The 20,069-nt window shown below is 45.9% G+C and overlaps 2 protein-coding genes across 2 annotated transcripts; both read right to left on the bottom strand.

The window, feature by feature from the left end:
• Nucleotides 1-526: 526 nt before the first annotated feature.
• Nucleotides 527-1,486, bottom strand: LOC136464539 (protein PHOSPHATE-INDUCED 1-like). The gene has a single exon (XM_066463489.1). It carries the CDS (start codon nt 1,484-1,486, stop codon nt 527-529), a length of 960 nt encoding a protein of 319 aa, XP_066319586.1.
• A 3,230-nt stretch (nt 1,487-4,716) lies between these two features.
• On the bottom strand, nt 4,717-6,339 carry LOC136464540 (protein PHOSPHATE-INDUCED 1-like). Its single transcript, XM_066463490.1, has one exon. The coding sequence runs from the start codon at nt 6,246-6,248 to the stop codon at nt 5,259-5,261; it is 990 nt and encodes a 329-aa protein (XP_066319587.1). The 5' UTR covers nt 6,249-6,339; the 3' UTR covers nt 4,717-5,258.
• Nucleotides 6,340-20,069: the final 13,730 nt, after the last annotated feature.

A 20,069-nucleotide genomic window follows, 5' to 3' on the forward strand; every position in this document is an offset into this window, starting at 1 on the left:
ATAGTGTCAAGGAACTAAGTAAATAGTTTGTGAGAGATTTTGACAATAGCTTAGGAATGCAGCTGAAACTGAAGCCTGCCCTGAGTAGTAGGAAAAACAAGAGGATGGGTGAGAGACAATAATAATATATTTAAGTCACAAATGTCCATTTAGATAAATTTTGGAGTTTATGCTGATCGATGCAAAGGGGGTGCATGGAGAGAACCAATACAATGAAGTAAAGAAACAAAATTATTAGTAACAAATATTTTCAAGCAATAAAATCTAGATGTTATAATGCTAAAAAGTAGCTAACCATGCTATTTTCGCGGAACATCTTGCTAGTTGCTATGGTTAAAAAATCAGTGCCTCTAGATTGAATTGGACCAACTTTAGTTGCCATGCCCGCAATCAATATTATTACGAAGAACATTTGAATCTTTAAAATGAAAGAATTACACCAGATCTAAACTTGTATATATACACCCAGAAGCCTTCTGAACAAACAAACAAGCTAAGACGATAGTACACTGCATTGGCGTTTCCGCTAGACCAGCGTGCTGCAGCCAGACGTGGAAGGGTTGTAGAGCGCGGGGAGTAGGTATTTTCTCCCTTGCGCGCCATTGGCGTTGTAGCTGGCACCGCTCGCTTGATCAATCTTCAGGTTGCCGGCGTATCCCGGATACGAGCCGCTGCCGAATTGTCCCGGGCACGCCGTGGCGGCCTCCAGGGGCGCGTCGCTGGAGCCCTGGTAGTACGCGTCACGGAACGGGTTGGTCACCACGCCGGCGAACTCGGTGGACAGGTTGATGATCATGCCGTCCACGCCAGCGTCGCCGTTGGGCGGAATGAGGGGCGGGCTCTGCGGGCCGTACACAGGCTGGTGGAACGGCCACGCGCACTGGCCGGGGCACTGCGTGGCCGAGTTGCCGACCCAGACATACGTGGTGCCGGACTTGGCGTCTGAGCCGTGCAGGCCGCACTGGCTCATGCAGAAGCCCTCCACGGTGACGTTCTGCGCCGTGAAGACCAGCGCGACGCCGCCCTTCTTGGGCTTGGCCCTCGCGGCGAGAGAGGAGATCTGCGCCAGGGTGAGGGACGTGCCCATGGAGCAGCCGTCGTCGGACACTTGGTTGTCGAGCATCACCCGGGTTTTCGTGGCCCCGCCGGCATTGGCCGGTGTGGCTTGCACCGCCTTGGACAGGTATTGTTGGTCAATGATGTTCCACCATTGCGACACGGACGGCGAGGCGGCCTGGGGCATCATGGTGAGGGAGAGCAGGAAGTCGTAGATGATCGTCTTCTGCACCTGCGTGAAACTGCCGTACCAGGGCACGGACACGAAGATGTCGGCGTGGAGCACGGCTCCGTTGTGGTAGGAGAGCATGTCCGCCGGATTGGGTTGATACAGCTCCATGCGCCTCCTTGCCCCCATGGATAGCTGGGCGGAACTCACGAGCAGCACCAGTACTGCAAGCACGGGGGCCTTTGGACGAGTTGCAGCCATTTCAGCCTAGTGATGAGTGAGTGATCGATTGAACTGTGACCTGATGGCTGTATGTGGTGGACTGGTGGTGATGATAGGAGATTAGGGATAGGTGTTCATGTGTGACTGTTTTCTGGTGCTAATGAGTGAGGTGAGATGAACCAGCTGAAGGGCAGAACCACACATTTATAGGGAGTTTGGCCCTTTGGTACACTGAAGTCTGACGCACTCGTGTGTTCCCCGATGCTTCCCTGCCGTTTAACGGCGTACAGATCTCGAGAGACAGCCAGCTACGGCTTGTAGCAAGGTCGTATCCTCTTGCAAGTATCGGTACAGGTCCTGAATTCCTGATGAGCTGTTAGGGTGCGTCTAGAACATAAACAAAGTGCAGGTCAGCGGATTACCACGACCAGACGGGCGACAAAGCTTGTTTCGCCACACCGGCTGCGGATTCAGCAGACAAAACGCCCCGCATGTTGCAAGACGAAAGTTCCTTCTTTCCATTAGTGTCAGAGGGAACACAACGAGCCATCCGGATCACAAAAATTGCTGCGTCTGACATGCACAGCCTGTGTCGCTAACTCGCTATTGCGGCGGCTGGCTGAATAGCCCCGGAGAATCCTTTGGACGAATGGCACTTCGTGGTGCAGGCAGCTCGTGTGTCGCATCGCTGGTCAGGCTAGATGTGCACGGGCCGCGTCGGCAGATCGGCGTCCACCCAGGTGCTGACTGCCCCGCCCCGCCCCGGACTGCGGCCTTCGCCGGAACCGGGACCGGGAGGGAGGCCGTATGTGGCGCACACGTTTGCGGATAGAAATGGCATCCGTGGGCGTGGCCGGTGGCTGCCCCCCTCGTCCCTTGGGGAGACTGCTCGGTCCGTGCCTCCATCTAGCTGTATTGCTGTCAGTTGACCCTTCTCCACACGACACTGATGAAAGCTCTCGTGGCGCAATGAGCACGTGATGACGAAATGTTGGACTTGTGATGCCATGCAAAATGTACGTGTTATGGTCATGGATCTGGGAATTTCAGTCCAAAACATGCATGTCTCCGCAGCCATTTCGCCTACACATGTATTTACCTCAATCCACATGGGTTTATTGGATTGAGGTGAAACTAGTTTTCTCAATTCACTTCAACATATGTGAATTGATGTTGTTACATCTCCATCCAAACAAGCCCTTCGGCGCTTTTTGAACCAAGGACGACGGACAGAAAGGATGCAGCTAGCGTAGTGTTGTACCATTGCTTGCTGATTTGCTTCAAAGAAAGTGTGTCGGGTTCGTGCAATCAAACAAAAATTATTTGCTTAAGCATACTTGTTGGTTTAAACCCCCCTACTAGAACATTATTAAAAAACAGATAAAAAGTGAAGTTACAACCGAAAGATCAAGAAACAGAGAGTCAAGAAGAAAATAGCTAAAATTACACAAAGCCTTCTAGCCATAAATCTATAAGTGGATGGTAGGTTGCTTTTGCCCTTAGGATAACTAGAGCAATGAAAACAGCTTTGCATCTCTCGACTGAATGGGCAAAGTTGTTGAAGACAATATCATTGTGCATAATCCAAATAGCCCAGTACATTGTGATGATTATTTTCATGAAGAAAGGCAATCTGGTTTGATCCTTGATACTTTCCAAAACGATGAAGACATCAATGGTAGTAGGCAGAAAAATATTTAAGCTAAACCAACAAACCATAGCACAAGGGTAATGAAAAAGAATATGAAGAACGTCTTCTTCAACATTTAGAGTGCAAAAAAACGCAATTGTAGTCTGGAAGGTGCATATTTCTTCGTTTGAGGAGGGATCTGGTGCACAAGCGATCATTTAGGAGAAGCCAAAAGAAGAACTTCCTCTTATTCTGAGAGTATGATTTCCATAACCACTTGTATGTTCTGTGTATAAAACGGTGGCCAATAGATGATTATATGCTCTACTGAACGAAAAAGATGATCCCCAGATATAGGGCCAAACATCACGGACCGGCTACGACGGTAAGTTCTGAAGAATGACAAATAACTGTTGGAAATGTGCATAGGCTTCGGTAGAAAGTGGAAAATGGAATAATATTTGGTGCAAAGGTGTAGAGCCTGCCACTATGAGTGATACGTGCTGATTCTTAGCGAAGGAGAAAATCTGTATAAATGCTTGGCTACAAACACGTCCATCCCAAAGGTCATGCCGAACCATTATTTGGATACCATGGCTGTACCTTTAAATGGAACTTGTAGTTTGAGAATATCTCGACACCAAAAAGATCCAATAGGAACTCTCCTAGAAAACTTGTAGTTCATGAGCCTGGTCGAGAAATCAGTCAGGATGCAGCGAGGAAGTGGCGCTGGATCCTTATCTCGAACCTAGAGTGGATCATTATCATGGCCGCCACATGCATGAGGACTTTGTCGTGGATGAACTCTCGGCTGAAATCAGCGAAGGCCTCGCGGGCGTAGAGGTTCAAGTGGTGAGCTAGAGCCAATGGCTCGGCTTCCACGGCACTGGGGGACATGCGGAGGTGGCTTCTCCTCCTCCTGCATGACTGGCTCCGATTCCTACAGGTGTAGGTTCCCAAGCTGATCGGCGGCGAAGTCCAGGCTACCGAAGGTGATCTGGACGCCCGGTTCCATCTTCACCACGTTGTCAAAGACCCATCTAAAACACGTGAGATCTGTGCACAAAAGGCTCCTACTTGGTGCGTCAAATTTCGAAGATTTTGACCCCAGCAATGGAGATCAGCGTATCACGCACACGAAATTAAATGGGTAGCACACGAAACATGAATTTATACTGGTCTAGGTACGTGGCACCCTACGTCCAGTCTGGAGTAGATCTTTTTATCTCGTATATGCTCGAGTTTATAAGGGGTTGCTGATGACTAATTGCCTATGTGATTCGTCTAGAACAAGTATCATACCGATTAGAAGCTCCCTACCTCGCCGTATATAGACCGAAGGTAGGGTTACATCGATGTCGACCGGTTTATAGATATGTTTTATAGTCAATTATAGAGAAATCATAACAGAATATATATCGTACATTGTTAAGGTTGGTTCCCAAGCTGCATTTTTCATGTTGTTTGACCAGCACGTCTGATGAGGTACATCCCAATAGTAATGGGCTGGTATTCGGGACGGTGAGATATTATGGGTCCATATTGCCGACAATTAAATCTGATTTTACTATCTCTATTATAAAAAATATTGCTTGACTGGACAAGACCAGCCTTGCTAGGGCTGGAGATCTAATTTAGCTTTCTTGAGTTGGCGAGAAAAATGCTGAAAAACATAGGTCTCGATCAAAATGGTTGTATATCCAAATGCTTTGTTCAACGCAAATTTCTTACCTAACTAGACTATACAGTAGCCAGCAAAAGACCCAAAGGCACCCTTAAAACCTTCCTCGTGACCTATCCTTCACACTAACCTCCGAGTTATTTCACAGCCCACGCCGAGTCCATCCACGTTCGGAGTTGTTGCGTCCTTGGTAGTCTGTTTGACTAGTAGCTTGTTCGTTTCGTCGTAAATCATCATGGATTATTTACTGCTGACTGGTTTGGTGTGAAAGAAAAATATTGTTTCAGCTTATAATCCACGATCATATACGAGCAAACGAACATGTTGTAGGATGGTATTGTTGCTGTATCATTTCTGGCTGAAATCCCCTGGTCTAATAAGTAACAAAGATCTTCAAAAGTGAGATATCAACACTTACCACAGTGCACTCCTTATCACTCTCTTATATACTATATACAGAGTGTTACTACACAATTCTGACAAGATTGTTTCCTTAGCCGTTACACCAAAGTCGAACACGTAGAGGTTGCAGGGTCGAACAGAGCGGGAAGCAGGTACTTCCTCCCATTCGCACCATTGGCATTGTAACTCGCCCCCGTCGTGCGGTCCACCGCCAGGTTACCTGCGAAACCGGGGTAGGCGCCGCTGCCATAGACCCCTGTGCAGGCAGTGGCGGCCTCCAGCGGTGCGTCCTTCTCGCCCTGGTAGAACCCGTCGCGGAACGGGTTGGTCACCGTGCCGGCGACCATGCTGGCGATGTTGATGACCATACCGTCCATGCCGACGTCGCCGCTCGGCGGCACGAGCGCCGGCGTCTGGGGTCCGTACAGCGGCTGGTGGAACGGCCACGCGCACTGGCCGGGGCACTGCGTGGCGGAGTTGCCGACCCAGACGTAGGCGGTCCCGGCCCTGGCGTCGGAGCCGTGCAGGCCGCAGCGGCTCATGCAGAACCCGTCCACGGTCACGTCCTGCGCGGTGAGCACCAGCGCGATCCCGCCCTTCTTAGCGCCGACCCGCGCCGCCAGCTGCGGGAGCTGAGACAGCGTGAGGCGCTTCCCCAGCGAGCACCCTTCGTCGTTGACCTGGCCGACGAGCGCCACCTGTGCGCTGCCGCCGGAGCGCGCGCGGTTGCCGCTCATCCGCGCCTTGGACAGGTACAGCTGGTTGATGGTGTTCCACCACTGCGAAACGGACGGGGACGGTGCCGTCGGCGAGGCGGTGGTGAGGGACTGGAGGAAGTCGGTGACCACGGCCTTCTGCGCCGGCGTGAAGCGGCCGTACCAGATGATGGACACCGGGATGCGCCCCTGCAGCACGGCGCCGTTGTGGTACGTGAGGAGCGCGCTGGCCGGCGGCTTGTACAGCTCCAGCAGGCTCCTGCCGCCGCCCACGGAGAGACGTGCCGAGCTCAGGAGCAGCACGGACACCAGCACAAGCGCGACGTGGCTCGTGTTCTGCCAGCCGCGAAAGCAACTATGGGGTGGTGCCATTTCTCACCTACTTTCTTAGGGAGGGATTGGCAACTTGCTAGAAGACTAGTAGGTGATGATTGAGTGAAAGTGCAGGAGTGGTTTATGAGCGTTGTTTGTGTGGTTTGGGAAGAGTGACGAGGTCGAGTATTTATAGGTCCGAATTCCTCATGTGCCGGTAGTTTCGTGAAGCCTTCCCTGCCCAGCCCATCCCTGGGGTAGCTGCCTTCGTTTTGGTTTTGGAGCGGCTAGCTCTGTCTGCAGCTGGATGCGTTTGGACCCGAGTGCGACGGTGATTGAGTTGTCGCTCGCTTCCACGCCAGGCAGCCACCATGCATCCATGCCAGCACCAAGGCAGCAAGCCACTATTATCTTGCGCGTAGGAGCACTAGTCAAGGCGTGTTGACAAGTATTAGAAAGATTCGAACTCATCAAATTAGAACTACTATCGGCTTGTGCCCGTCCATGATGAGAGCCTTGGCAAGTTAAGCTTTGTTGGATGGTTGTCGCTCTGAATCTCAAGGCAGCCAAAGAAGAAGGTCGACGACTCGACGTCTAGTTCAACAGTCAGCATCCATGCACGCAGCAAGCCACTATTTTCTTGCGTGTACGAGCACGAGTCAAGGCGTGTTGACTGACAAGTAGCACTAGAAAGAATCGAACTCAAAGTACTACCATAGGGTTATGCCGGTCTATGATGAGAGCCTTGGCAGGTTAGGCTTTGCTCAGTTGTTGCATGGTTGGTTGTCGGCTGTCACTCTGAATCTCAAGGCAGCCAAAGAAGCTGGTCGACGCCTAGTTCGACAGTCAGCAGTGGTGCTAGGATGACATGGATGTGGATCGTACTCCGTAGTGTTTTTTGGTTGAAAAATTGCCGGGATTGATGCATGATTTCTGCAGGGAGAATGTCGCAAATTAGTCCACACAAGAAACATATCTGAAGATTTATGTTATCATAAGCATTAAGCAGAACCCGCCTTCCCTGTTTTCTGGAAGGGCAACAATTGAGTACTTCTAGTGCAGAGTTTGAACTAGTGACGTATCGGAGCCTTCTCCATGAACAGCGGTGGAAACTGTAACACCCCAGGTGTTTGCCACCAGTTAAGCAATGGGTTTGAGCTAAAACATGGTATATTAAGTGATGATGAAGATGTCAAGGTCAAACCTATAGAAACGAGCCCCAACCTAAACTTGGATATTGCACCTGTGCTCGCCTATAGACCCCTTTTCAAGATATATGCTTGGGTGGTGTTATTGGAATATCTTCGTGTGTCTCACATCAATAACCATCTATATTGATCCATGGAAAAGTTTCGTGAAGTTTGGAATCAAGAAGTCACATGAAATGACGAGTTATGTCGTTGCTTGAATTATTTTATAAAGTGAAGGGAATTCTCGATCATCAACCAAATCTTGCAACCTTGCCCAAATGACTCTAGATTAACTCTACAACAAAAGTCATGAAAGGTTCATGTTGGGCAAATGCCAAGAAAATGCTCCAATGGATCAAAAAGGATGATTTAAGCTTCATCGTGATCCTACTTTGGTCAAAGAAGAACAGCAGATTCTATACCAGTTTTGAGGTTGGACCTTAAATGAAAGTTGTAGTCCATATCATGTAGAACAAACTTTGTTTTTGGACCAAGAGCTAGATCAACTTGGAAATAAGTCAAACAGGGGCTCGAAGTTGGAACCTGCTGCTGATTTCAGCACTTAGAAATATTCTAAGTCTGAAATTCATCGACATCGGCATTGACGTCTCGCGTTCTCCAAATTTCGTTAAGTAACTTGACTTGACCCCAAAATAAAAGTTGGAGCTTACACGATGGGGAAGAACATACAAGAAGATGGCACCAGTTGCATTTCATTTCGACCATCAATTTTGGATGTTTGCTTGTCGCTGTCAAATCACTGACACTATCAAGTTTAGTACTAATTATCTGCTAATCCAATAGCCTAATGGCCGAGCACCCTTAATCAAGTTTGTAGAGCATCAGAAGATGAAGAATTTTGCTTCAAGGCCCATAGCCCAGTTCGGAGCAGAGCTGGCCCAAAAACGGACCCCAAGTCGGGCACAGAGACGCACGCCACGTGTTCGTTGTTTTGTCTCCGTGGCAGCCATGCAACAGAGCGCGCACTCCATTGCCGCCGCGCGTCCCGCCTCCACGCCACGCGCTGCCCTGCCCCTGCGCCTCCAAATGCGAACGCCCGAGCTGCCCGAGCACTCACTCGCCTCCCCACTCTCCTTCCCTCGCTCTCTGGTGCTGCGCGCGCTCCGGAACGCGGCCGCCATGGTTGCCGCCGCGAGCTCGAGTTTGGCCGCTGCCGTTCCCGCCGCTCCCAGTCTCCTCACTCCCCACAAGCACCGCCCTAAGCTTCGCCGCCATCTCCTTCACGTCGCGCTCGTGCTCGCCGTCGCAAACCGCCACCGTGGCCGTGGAAGCTCCGGTCGCCGCCGCTGTAGCCGCTGCCCGCGCGTGGCCAAGCCGCCATGGGCCACCTAGGGTCGAGCCGAGCAGCCCCGCGGGTGCGCAAGGGCCCCCTAGTGCTCCCCCGCCCCTCAGCCGCCGACGACGTGCCTTCGCCGGCCGGATTCCACGAGCTCCGACGACCTCCCCTGCTGGAAATCCCGCCAGGGACGTCATACGACAATTCGACGAAGTTCAGGGTCCTATCTGCATTGTCATAGACTCAGGTGAATAGTGCCGTAGGACTGGTTTGTAATTATTTTGCAGGAACTTTGGAAATTCATAGTAAATCGTATAAAATTCGTAAAATAGTAAATGAAGACTTTTTGGAATCCTTGTGAAATTGTCTATGCAGTGGATCTATAATATGGCATGTTTTAGTTTAAATATTTTGCGGTAAAAATAGATTTGTGCAGGAAGGTTGTAATGCTAGTTGAATCTGTTATTTTTCATAACTATAGATCTAGGGCTCCAAATGGAGTGAAATTTTTGTGGCATGCTACTCATATGATAGTTGATGTGTGATAAAAATTTCATGAGTATTGGATGAAGTATGAGTGAGTTATTGGTTTATCTTGCTCTCACATGAATTCTTGCTTTAGCAACTTGTCTTTTTCGTAGAGGTTGCTATACATATCCAAATGGAGTGAAATTTATACAGTAGACTATTAAGAGGATATGTGAGCCACTGTAATTTTTGTAGAAGTTATTGTGCACTTTTGGTATATGTTCATTAAGTCACCTTATTATCTAAAATAAATTAAGAAATGCATTAAAATAATTTATTTGGTCATGAACACTAGGTTTTCTGGTGTTCTTTAGTCATGTGTGACATGTTGGTAAAGTTGGTTTTGCCCAATTATGTATTTGCAACATAAGTTAATAATTATTTTCTTGCCGATGTGGTTTATGGACAGATCTGAGAACTTAGCAAAGTTCTTCATGATAATGTACTTTGTTGTGAAACTTGTTTATACAAAAGTTGTAGATAATTCATGTATCTAGCTTCTATTAAAATTTGGTGTCATTTGGCCAAGTAGTTTGAGAGTTATAGCTGTTTAAAGTTGGGTTTCAGAAATGGCTGCTTTCTGTCAATTGTAGACCAGTTTCTGTAAATGGGTATATTTGACTTAGTTAACTTGAGAATCATGCTGAGATGATTAAAGATGAAATGTAGATAATTTCCTAAGCTTTCCAGAATGTCTTGTTTCATATCATTTGGATTTATAAAACTCCAGATATGATTGATTTATGAAGCTGCTGTTTGCAAGTCCAGAAATTGGCATATTCCGGTTATAGTTGTTGCTTCACCTTGACTTGCTTTGCATGTTGCTAAGTGTGGTTCACGTCCTTGGTAATTAAGTTAAATACACCTGAGATCTTGTGAGACTTATGTGCCATGTATAATATTCTTTGTTATCTTAGTATGATAGATTGTGTGATGTTAAGTTAAGCCTCGCAAAGTACTTAAGTGTGTTTAGTGTAAACGATGCTTGTCTTGCTTGCTATTTGTGATGCGTCTCATGGTACTATTCTTCATATTCATGCACTTGCATCTTGCATCTCATCTAGGTACGCTAGATGAACCACGTGAAGGACGTGATGTTGGAGCCAAATCCGAAGACGATGTATGGAGTATCTGTCCCGAAGATGGAAGGACTAAGCGAGTGCTAGGATCTGAGATGTCACCAGGATGGTGCAAGCTAACTGAACTGACTTGTGTCGGATCCCAGGCAAGCCCCGGAGCATTATAAGTCTCCTACTTTATAAAAGCAATTCTTTCTATATATATGAGTTTATATATATTGTTGCATTAAGTTGTAGGAGTTGATTGAAACCGTTGATGCATTTATTACTATCCTTGCCTACCTTACTACCATGTTACCCTGTTAGGTCAGGATCGAATAACTGCTTAGCCTTGCTTAGACCGGTAGCGATCGGTGATATCCGGTCACCTACATTATAGGTGGTTACTGGAAGAATTTAGCTATGGAAAGAATGATATCCTGGAATTAACCATGTGTGATGGATAATTGGAGACCGGACGGAAAAAGTTGGAGGCAACCAGACAGGGTTCTGGGGTGCTGTTAGTTTCCGTCTGTGTCGATTAAGGACCGACCGTTGTTGGGCCTCGAGTCATGTTGAACGCATGCCTTACATTTAGCTGGCCGGATAAAGTACCTTCCGACCGCGAAGCTGGGAGATTTTTCGGGCCGAGCAGATTGCCCGCAACGCACTGTGCCGGAGCAGGTGTGGTAGGACACGGGGGCGGGATGATAAGGCCAAAGTGCAGTCGGTCGGCCCCCGGGTACATGTGGTTCCTGGCAAACTCGAGATTTCCTGGAAAGTTGACTCGGTGATCAATATCTCACTTTAGCGGGTGAGTGAGGTTTGTGTAAGGAATAAATCACCAGCTGGTTAGGAATCGATTCGAATCGCCATCGCTCCTGGATAGTGAGCACTTGACTCGAGTTACTTCATCGTAGTAACTATTATGGAACAATGATGGTTATCTGGATGGTATGGGATATGCTAAATCTAAATTGGTAACTGGATGTTATTGGTTAATCAAGTGATTGCTATAGTACAGGTGCTTACCTAGATGGATAGGTCATAATAAAGATGATGCAAAGTACTTAAAATGGTTTCTTCATGATAGCTTATGCTTTTCGCAAATAAGTCAGCTAGACCACTAAAGAAAGCCTTGCATGATCCTTGGTGTTATTTGTTTTGGTTTTCGACGGGTAAGTCTGGCTGAGTACATTCGAGTACTCAGGGTTTATCCCACCTTGTTGCAGGTGATGTTCTCGACCTGTTGATGATGGTGGCTAACCACCGGTGGGCTCGGTGATTCTATACTTACTTCTCATCTATATGCTTTTGTCGGATGATGTCACTATGCTAGCAATATATTTGGAACTTATATTAATGTAATCATTTGAAAGCTATGTTGTTTTCACTAAGCGGTTTTGAAACCCAAACTTGTACTATTATTTGTTAACCCCTTTGTAATATTATTTCCGCTGCAACCCGATGTATGTGATGTGTATTTGCTTAATCACGCGATCTTGGTTGTGATGTTGATTTACCGAGGTCTTTCGGGACACTCGGCGGACTACCGGGTTTATATGAGTGAAAGTATGGGTGTGTCAACGTGTTAGCGGGGACAACCGTACTTGATCTTGTATAAATTGGGCGGTTCTGTCACAGCTGGTATCAGAGCGAGATTAAGCATAATACTGTCAGGTACATAGTTTTAAAAGCTAAGTTTTGGTTTTAAAAGGTCTAATTTAACTAAAACTTTAGCTACAGGCAAATTTGTCAAAACTTATTTGCAAAACTATGCTAGCGACATCTTCCTTTATGCCCAGTTAAGGACTATTAGGTGGCTATCTAAGTACTAACTTTGGGGGATGTACTTTATCGAAATTTTTACTTTCGTCGTCCATACGGCGTGCTATTGTATGGATGCCATTCGTTTGAATGGTAATGTATGGATCAATTGCCTCTACGCCCAGGTAAGTGTGAGTTGTGAGAGTATGACCGTCCAACTGTCGGTCTAGGGGAGAGTTAGCTGTGGTTACTGGAATATTTACATGTTACACACATGTATATATGAAGGTACTTAATTGTGGGTAGATCTGTCGGGTAGCTATGGATATCGAAGTATATACATCTGGGGATGTATATATGGAGAGTATCTTAGTTTACTGTTTTCATTGTGCGCTTATTTATCTCTTGTGGGGATGGGCTGCAATGAATTTGCCTGCAGGTACGCTAACCACGAATGCGTAGATTGAATGTAGCTGACGACTAGCTATATACCGAGAGAGTACGTGTTATGCCACCGACATAGAACGTGATTGCCACCTTAGGCTGGCAATTTCGTGAGGACGAATAGGACGAGCATGCATCACGATTGTGCTTGTGCATAAATATGCTTCCCTTCCTTTGTTCTAAGTACTAAGTAACTTGTGGTCGATGTATTGCACTATCTTCCTTGTGTGGAGTTAAACAAGAATGCCGTGTTCCATGTTGTTTGAATAGGAAGTGCTTGAGAAAAGTGTGTGCTTAGCCTTGCTAGAAATAATTGTGGTTACATGCTTAATGTCCTCTAGTTTAGCCAAGTGGTGGATATGTATGCTTGTTATCTAATTAGTGCCATAGTTATCACCCCTTTTGTCCTCGGTAAGCATACGAGTGTTGAAGAGCGCTATCCTAGAACCACGTCCAAGTTTTGGTAATCACTTGGTGGACACAAGACGGATATGGAAATTTGGCAAGAAGTCCCCTGCTCAGTTGTCTTTGGCAATTAAGCTATGCTCTCTTGCATTGTGTTTTGATTTTCGGATCCCCTGCTTGTTGACTCCTAACCTTGTGACTACCTTTGTTTGCTATCCCTCCTTCGCATAGTGCTTGCTCCTATGCAACCCAATTTGTGCCATGTGAGATTTCTTGTAGGTTATATGTTCAGTAATGGTGCCACGATTAGCGATCTATGGTGCCGCGACGAAACCGAGAGCCTCCTGTGGGTGCACACACAAGGCTGTGCTGCTTGGCACGTGCTGGTATCGAGGTTTCTAGTCATGATCCATTATAGAACTACACCGATATGATATTCTCACTTGAGCTCCTCCTTGGTTATCTCTCCTTATCATGTCAAGAGATCTATATGTCGAACTAGATGCAATAGGACTCCCTTGTGAAGTCGTCCAACGGTTAACCTTTGAAGAGCAGGTCACTAATAGGAACCTAAACAGACTGCAAGAGGGTAGACAAGTGACTCTACTCGACGTGACTGTCCCTGTAATGATGTCGATCATCTAGTGAGCAACTTATGTCATTTTCATTGGATCAGAAAGGTGCACCACACTTAAGGTTGAACAAGTTATCAGTCGGATGATAAATGGACTAGGAGATTATGTGCTGTAATAGGTCACCTGGTATATATGAGATTCCTGTCCAAGTTCTCAATCTTTAGGTGCATAAGGATGACGTAGACAAACCGACCTCCTTTGGTGTGACCCCTTTCTGCTGACTTCAATGGCGACCATCTGTAGGCTTCGACTAAAATTTTTATTGTCAAGAGTAAAGATTTGGAACCTTTTTAGTGTTGAGGGACAACTGATTTGTTACCAGTAGGAAAGTTAGTCTTCAGTTAGGTAACGACTATGTGGTAACTATGAAGGCCAGATCTCACAGAACAAAGTTGATCAAGGAAACAGCAAACCTAGCCCTACAATGCAAGTGCTACTTCTTCTCCAAGTGTGCTATCAAGTCAATTCTATCTTTGACAATCACGTATATAGTACAAGACGTTGTGTCGGCTAGGTAGGAGCTAGTGAAAGCACGTCCCTAGTTTTTAGTCAGCATCTTTGTGCCCCAAGGTGCCACTAACACATGTGTCCGGACTCTATTGGATAAAGTGCCGAAGGATATATAGGAATGGTTCCTTGTCAATATAGAAATGCCCTACATGTGGAATAATGTTTTGTGCCATGAGAAAACAGCCACAAGTCCAATGCTTGTGCATAGTCAAGTTGGTGTCTAGAACGATGGTTGAAGCGTTACCAGAGAAGCATGTAAGGAAAACTCTAGCCTCCATCCTTAGCTAGGGAAAGGCTGCTGCTACTATGAGAAAAGTAGAGAGTGCAAAACACACACCTCAACGTGTGAAGCAAAGAAAAGGGAGAACACAAAATCTGTCCAGATTTTGTGGCACTAAACCGGTTATCTTCAAGCCGGCGATTAGTGACTCAAACGAAGTTGGATTGACCCCAAACTTGGTGATCTCATTCCTTGCTTAGGACCCTCCAATGTCTTAAGTTGGTTTGAGTATTGGTTGAGTAAAACATCGGATTAAAGAGATATCTTGTCGGCTTGGTTTGCTGCCATTTTCAAACACAGCAGTTTTGGTAGATGAATTGTTTGGATGGTCAAACGGTGCCCATTTGAGTTGAATTTTGGTGAGTAGTTAGAAGACCCATGGATCTACATGCCCACCAAAATTTGTGCATATTGGAGCAGTAGTTTGTGAGATATGAATAGAAAACAAAAGGGTACAGAATCTGCAATTTCACGGCGACTACGATCATCCTTCACCTGAGAAAGTTGTGTTTACAATTGATGCCAAAATTGGCAAAACGATCATTGTCTTGCCATTAGATAATCCTTTATATGCCCTAGAGAAGACTCCTTGCACCCATGTTTGTGCCGTACCTTTGTCCTCTCGTATCGATAATAGTTGAGCAGTCAAGATGTTCTACAAGTCAAATTGTGCCCTTGCAATTCGAAAGCAATTGGAAAGGTGTCAAACCGCAGATTTTCGGATTATGGTTTTTAAGATATTGATTGGCCTTAGAATGGAAGCCTCGATGTCAAATATAGTTTAGGAAAGCTGGTTTTACTATGATGCAAGTCAACCCAACTTGCTGTGCAACTGCACCACGAAGGCAAATTGTACTCAACCTGCTTGGTAGTGAACTAGTCCCTAGTTTTGTGAATTACTTGCAACTTGTGTTGTCCTCCAAGCCTTGCTAACATCCTTCTGCGTCAATGGTTCTCCAATGCTGACATGCCTTTGGTACCTTATATGTGTTTTTACCCAAGAGGTTGCATCAGATTCCACCCAGATCATTGTTGCAACCTGGATCCAAAGGCTCCCTAAGGAATGATCATCGAGAACGTTGAGCCGACAGAGTCAGCTACTATGTTTACCACTCACTCAGCAGACTCAGACCATACAATATTGTTATCAGAGAAAGAGAACTGCACACATGGAACCATTGCAACGAGTACCCTTCAGAAGATTATCATCTAGTGCAAAGTCCATAAGGTCTGTGCTATATCCACTTGGGAAGTAGATGCTGCAAGTATTTAGTCTACGTTTGTATCGCTCTTCGTACATCAAGGACGAAGTACGTTGGACATTGCTATCTTGGATTCCTCCCAAAGTAACAATACATCATGAAGGCCAACGAAGGAAATTCTTCAGACAAAACTTACTACAAAGGACAAGTATCAGAAAGTGTCTTGACCAAATTAGCCTCTCTTATGCTTGAAGCTATGTAGCCTAAAGCTCTGGCTGATATTGGAAACTGGTAGCATGTCTCTCTTCCACAAAAGTCTTTCGTCCTGAATCTCGGGACGCGATTCTTTTAAGGGGGGAGGGCTGTAACACCCCAGGTGTTTGCCACCAGTTAAGCAATGGGTTTGAGCTAAAACATGGTATATTAAGTGATGATGAAGATGTCAAGGTCAAACCTATAGAAACGAGCCCCAACCTAAACTTGGATATTGCACCTGTGCTCGCCTATAGACCCCTTTTCAAGATATATGCTTGGGTGGTGTTATTGGAATATCTTCGTGTGTCTCACATCAATAACCATCTATATTGATCCATGGAAAAGTTTCGTGAAGTTTGGAATCAAGAAGTCACATGAAATGACGAGTTATGTCGTTGCTTGAATTATTTTATAAAGTGAAGGGAATTCTCGATCATCAACCAAATCTTGCAACCTTGCCCAAATGACTCTAGATTAACTCTACAACAAAAGTCATGAAAGGTTCATGTTGGGCAAATGCCAAGAAAATGCTCCAATGGATCAAAAAGGATGATTTAAGCTTCATCGTGATCCTACTTTGGTCAAAGAAGAACAGCAGATTCTATACCAGTTTTGAGGTTGGACCTTAAATGAAAGTTGTAGTCCATATCATGTAGAACAAACTTTGTTTTTGGACCAAGAGCTAGATCAACTTGGAAATAAGTCAAACAGGGGCTCGAAGTTGGAACCTGCTGCTGATTTCAGCACTTAGAAATATTCTAAGTCTGAAATTCATCGACATCGGCATTGACGTCTCGCGTTCTCCAAATTTCGTTAAGTAACTTGACTTGACCCCAAAATAAAAGTTGGAGCTTACACGATGGGGAAGAACATACAAGAAGATGGCACCAGTTGCATTTCATTTCGACCATCAATTTTGGATGTTTGCTTGTCGCTGTCAAATCACTGACACTATCAAGTTTAGTACTAATTATCTGCTAATCCAACAGCCTAATGGCCGAGCACCCTTAATCAAGTTTGTAGAGCATCAGAAGATGAAGAATTTTGCTTCAAGGCCCATAGCCCAGTTCGGAGCAGAGCTGGCCCAAAAACGGACCCCAAGTCGGGCACAGAGACGCACGCCACGTGTTCGTTGTTTTGTCTCCGTGGCAGCCATGCAACAGAGCGCGCACTCCATTGCCGCCGCGCGTCCCGCCTCCACGCCACGCGCTGCCCTGCCCCTGCGCCTCCAAATGCGAACGCCCGAGCTGCCCGAGCACTCACTCGCCTCCCCACTCTCCTTCCCTCGCTCTCTGGTGCTGCGCGCGCTCCGGAACGCGGCCGCCATGGTTGCCGCCGCGAGCTCGAGTTTGGCCGCTGCCGTTCCCGCCGCTCCCAGTCTCCTCACTCCCCACAAGCACCGCCCTAAGCTTCGCCGCCATCTCCTTCACGTCGCGCTCGTGCTCGCCGTCGCAAACCGCCACCGTGGCCGTGGAAGCTCCGGTCGCCGCCGCTGTAGCCGCTGCCCGCGCGTGGCCAAGCCGCCATGGGCCACCTAGGGTCGAGCCGAGCAGCCCCGCGGGTGCGCAAGGGCCCCCTAGTGCTCCCCCGCCCCTCAGCCGCCGACGACGTGCCTTCGCCGGCCGGATTCCACGAGCTCCGACGACCTCCCCTGCTGGAAATCCCGCCAGGGACGTCATACGACAATTCGACGAAGTTCAGGGTCCTATCTGCATTGTCATAGACTCAGGTGAATAGTGCCATAGGACTGGTTTGTAATTATTTTGCAGGAACTTTGGAAATTCATAGTAAATCGTATAAAATTCGTAAAATAGTAAATGAAGACTTTTTGGAATCCTTGTGAAATTGTCTATGCAGTGGATCTATAATATGGCATGTTTTAGTTTAAATATTTTGCGGTAAAAATAGATTTGTGCAGGAAGGTTGTAATGCTAGTTGAATCTGTTATTTTTCATAACTGTAGATCTAGGGCTCCAAATGGAGTGAAATTTTTGTGGCATGCTACTCATATGATAGTTGATGTGTGATAAAAATTTCATGAGTATTGGATGAAGTATGAGTGAGTTATTGGTTTATCTTGCTCTCACATGAATTCTTGCTTTAGCAACTTGTCTTTTTCGTAGAGGTTGCTATACATATCCAAATGGAGTGAAATTTATACAGTAGACTATTAAGAGGATATGTGAGCCACTGTAATTTTTGTAGAAGTTATTGTGCACTTTTGGTATATGTTCATTAAGTCACCTTATTATCTAAAATAAATTAAGAAATGCATTAAAATAATTTATTTGGTCATGAACACTAGGTTTTCTGGTGTTCTTTAGTCATGTGTGACATGTTGGTAAAGTTGGTTTTGCCCAATTATGTATTTGCAACATAAGTTAATAATTATTTTCTTGCCGATGTGGTTTATGGACAGATCTGAGAACTTAGCAAAGTTCTTCATGATAATGTACTTTGTTGTGAAACTTGTTTATACAAAAGTTGTAGATAATTCATGTATCTAGCTTCTATTAAAATTTGGTGTCATTTGGCCAAGTAGTTTGAGAGTTATAGCTGTTTAAAGTTGGGTTTCAGAAATGGCTGCTTTCTGTCAATTGTAGACCAGTTTCTGTAAATGGGTATATTTGACTTAGTTAACTTGAGAATCATGCTGAGATGATTAAAGATGAAATGTAGATAATTTCCTAAGCTTTCCAGAATGTCTTGTTTCATATCATTTGGATTTATAAAACTCCAGATATGATTGATTTATGAAGCTGCTGTTTGCAAGTCCAGAAATTGGCATATTCCGGTTATAGTTGTTGCTTCACCTTGACTTGCTTTGCATGTTGCTAAGTGTGGTTCACGTCCTTGGTAATTAAGTTAAATACACCTGAGATCTTGTGAGACTTATGTGCCATGTATAATATTCTTTGTTATCTTAGTATGATAGATTGTGTGATGTTAAGTTAAGCCTCGCAAAGTACTTAAGTGTGTTTAGTGTAAACGATGCTTGTCTTGCTTGCTATTTGTGATGCGTCTCATGGTACTATTCTTCATATTCATGCACTTGCATCTTGCATCTCATCTAGGTACGCTAGATGAACCACGTGAAGGACGTGATGTTGGAGCCAAATCCGAAGACGATGTATGGAGTATCTGTCCCGAAGATGGAAGGACTAAGCGAGTGCTAGGATCTGAGATGTCACCAGGATGGTGCAAGCTAACTGAACTGACTTGTGTCGGATCCCAGGCAAGCCCCGGAGCATTATAAGTCTCCTACTTTATAAAAGCAATTCTTTCTATATATATGAGTTTATATATATTGTTGCATTAAGTTGTAGGAGTTGATTGAAACCGTTGATGCATTTATTACTATCCTTGCCTACCTTACTACCATGTTACCCTGTTAGGTCAGGATCGAATAACTGCTTAGCCTTGCTTAGACCGGTAGCGATCGGTGATATCCGGTCACCTACATTATAGGTGGTTACTGGAAGAATTTAGCTATGGAAAGAATGATATCCTGGAATTAACCATGTGTGATGGATAATTGGAGACCGGACGGAAAAAGTTGGAGGCAACCAGACAGGGTTCTGGGGTGCTGTTAGTTTCCGTCTGTGTCGATTAAGGACCGACCGTTGTTGGGCCTCGAGTCATGTTGAACGCATGCCTTACATTTAGCTGGCCGGATAAAGTACCTTCCGACCGCGAAGCTGGGAGATTTTTCGGGCCGAGCAGATTGCCCGCAACGCACTGTGCCGGAGCAGGTGTGGTAGGACACGGGGGCGGGATGATAAGGCCAAAGTGCAGTCGGTCGGCCCCCGGGTACATGTGGTTCCTGGCAAACTCGAGATTTCCTGGAAAGTTGACTCGGTGATCAATATCTCACTTTAGCGGGTGAGTGAGGTTTGTGTAAGGAATAAATCACCAGCTGGTTAGGAATCGATTCGAATCGCCATCGCTCCTGGATAGTGAGCACTTGACTCGAGTTACTTCATCGTAGTAACTATTATGGAACAATGATGGTTATCTGGATGGTATGGGATATGCTAAATCTAAATTGGTAACTGGATGTTATTGGTTAATCAAGTGATTGCTATAGTACAGGTGCTTACCTAGATGGATAGGTCATAATAAAGATGATGCAAAGTACTTAAAATGGTTTCTTCATGATAGCTTATGCTTTTCGCAAATAAGTCAGCTAGACCACTAAAGAAAGCCTTGCATGATCCTTGGTGTTATTTGTTTTGGTTTTCGACGGGTAAGTCTGGCTGAGTACATTCGAGTACTCAGGGTTTATCCCACCTTGTTGCAGGTGATGTTCT

The sequence above is a fragment of the Miscanthus floridulus genome, chromosome 7, assembly GCF_019320115.1.
Source record: "Miscanthus floridulus cultivar M001 chromosome 7, ASM1932011v1, whole genome shotgun sequence".
NCBI classification, from domain to species: Eukaryota; Viridiplantae; Streptophyta; class Magnoliopsida; order Poales; family Poaceae; genus Miscanthus; species Miscanthus floridulus.

Excerpts from the sequence above, each read along its gene's own strand:
- LOC136464540 (XM_066463490.1), bottom strand. The coding sequence starts at position 6,248 with ATGGCACCACCCCATAGTTGCTTTCGCGGCTGGCAGAACACGAGCCAC.
- LOC136464539 (XM_066463489.1), bottom strand. The coding sequence starts at position 1,486 with ATGGCTGCAACTCGTCCAAAGGCCCCCGTGCTTGCAGTACTGGTGCTG.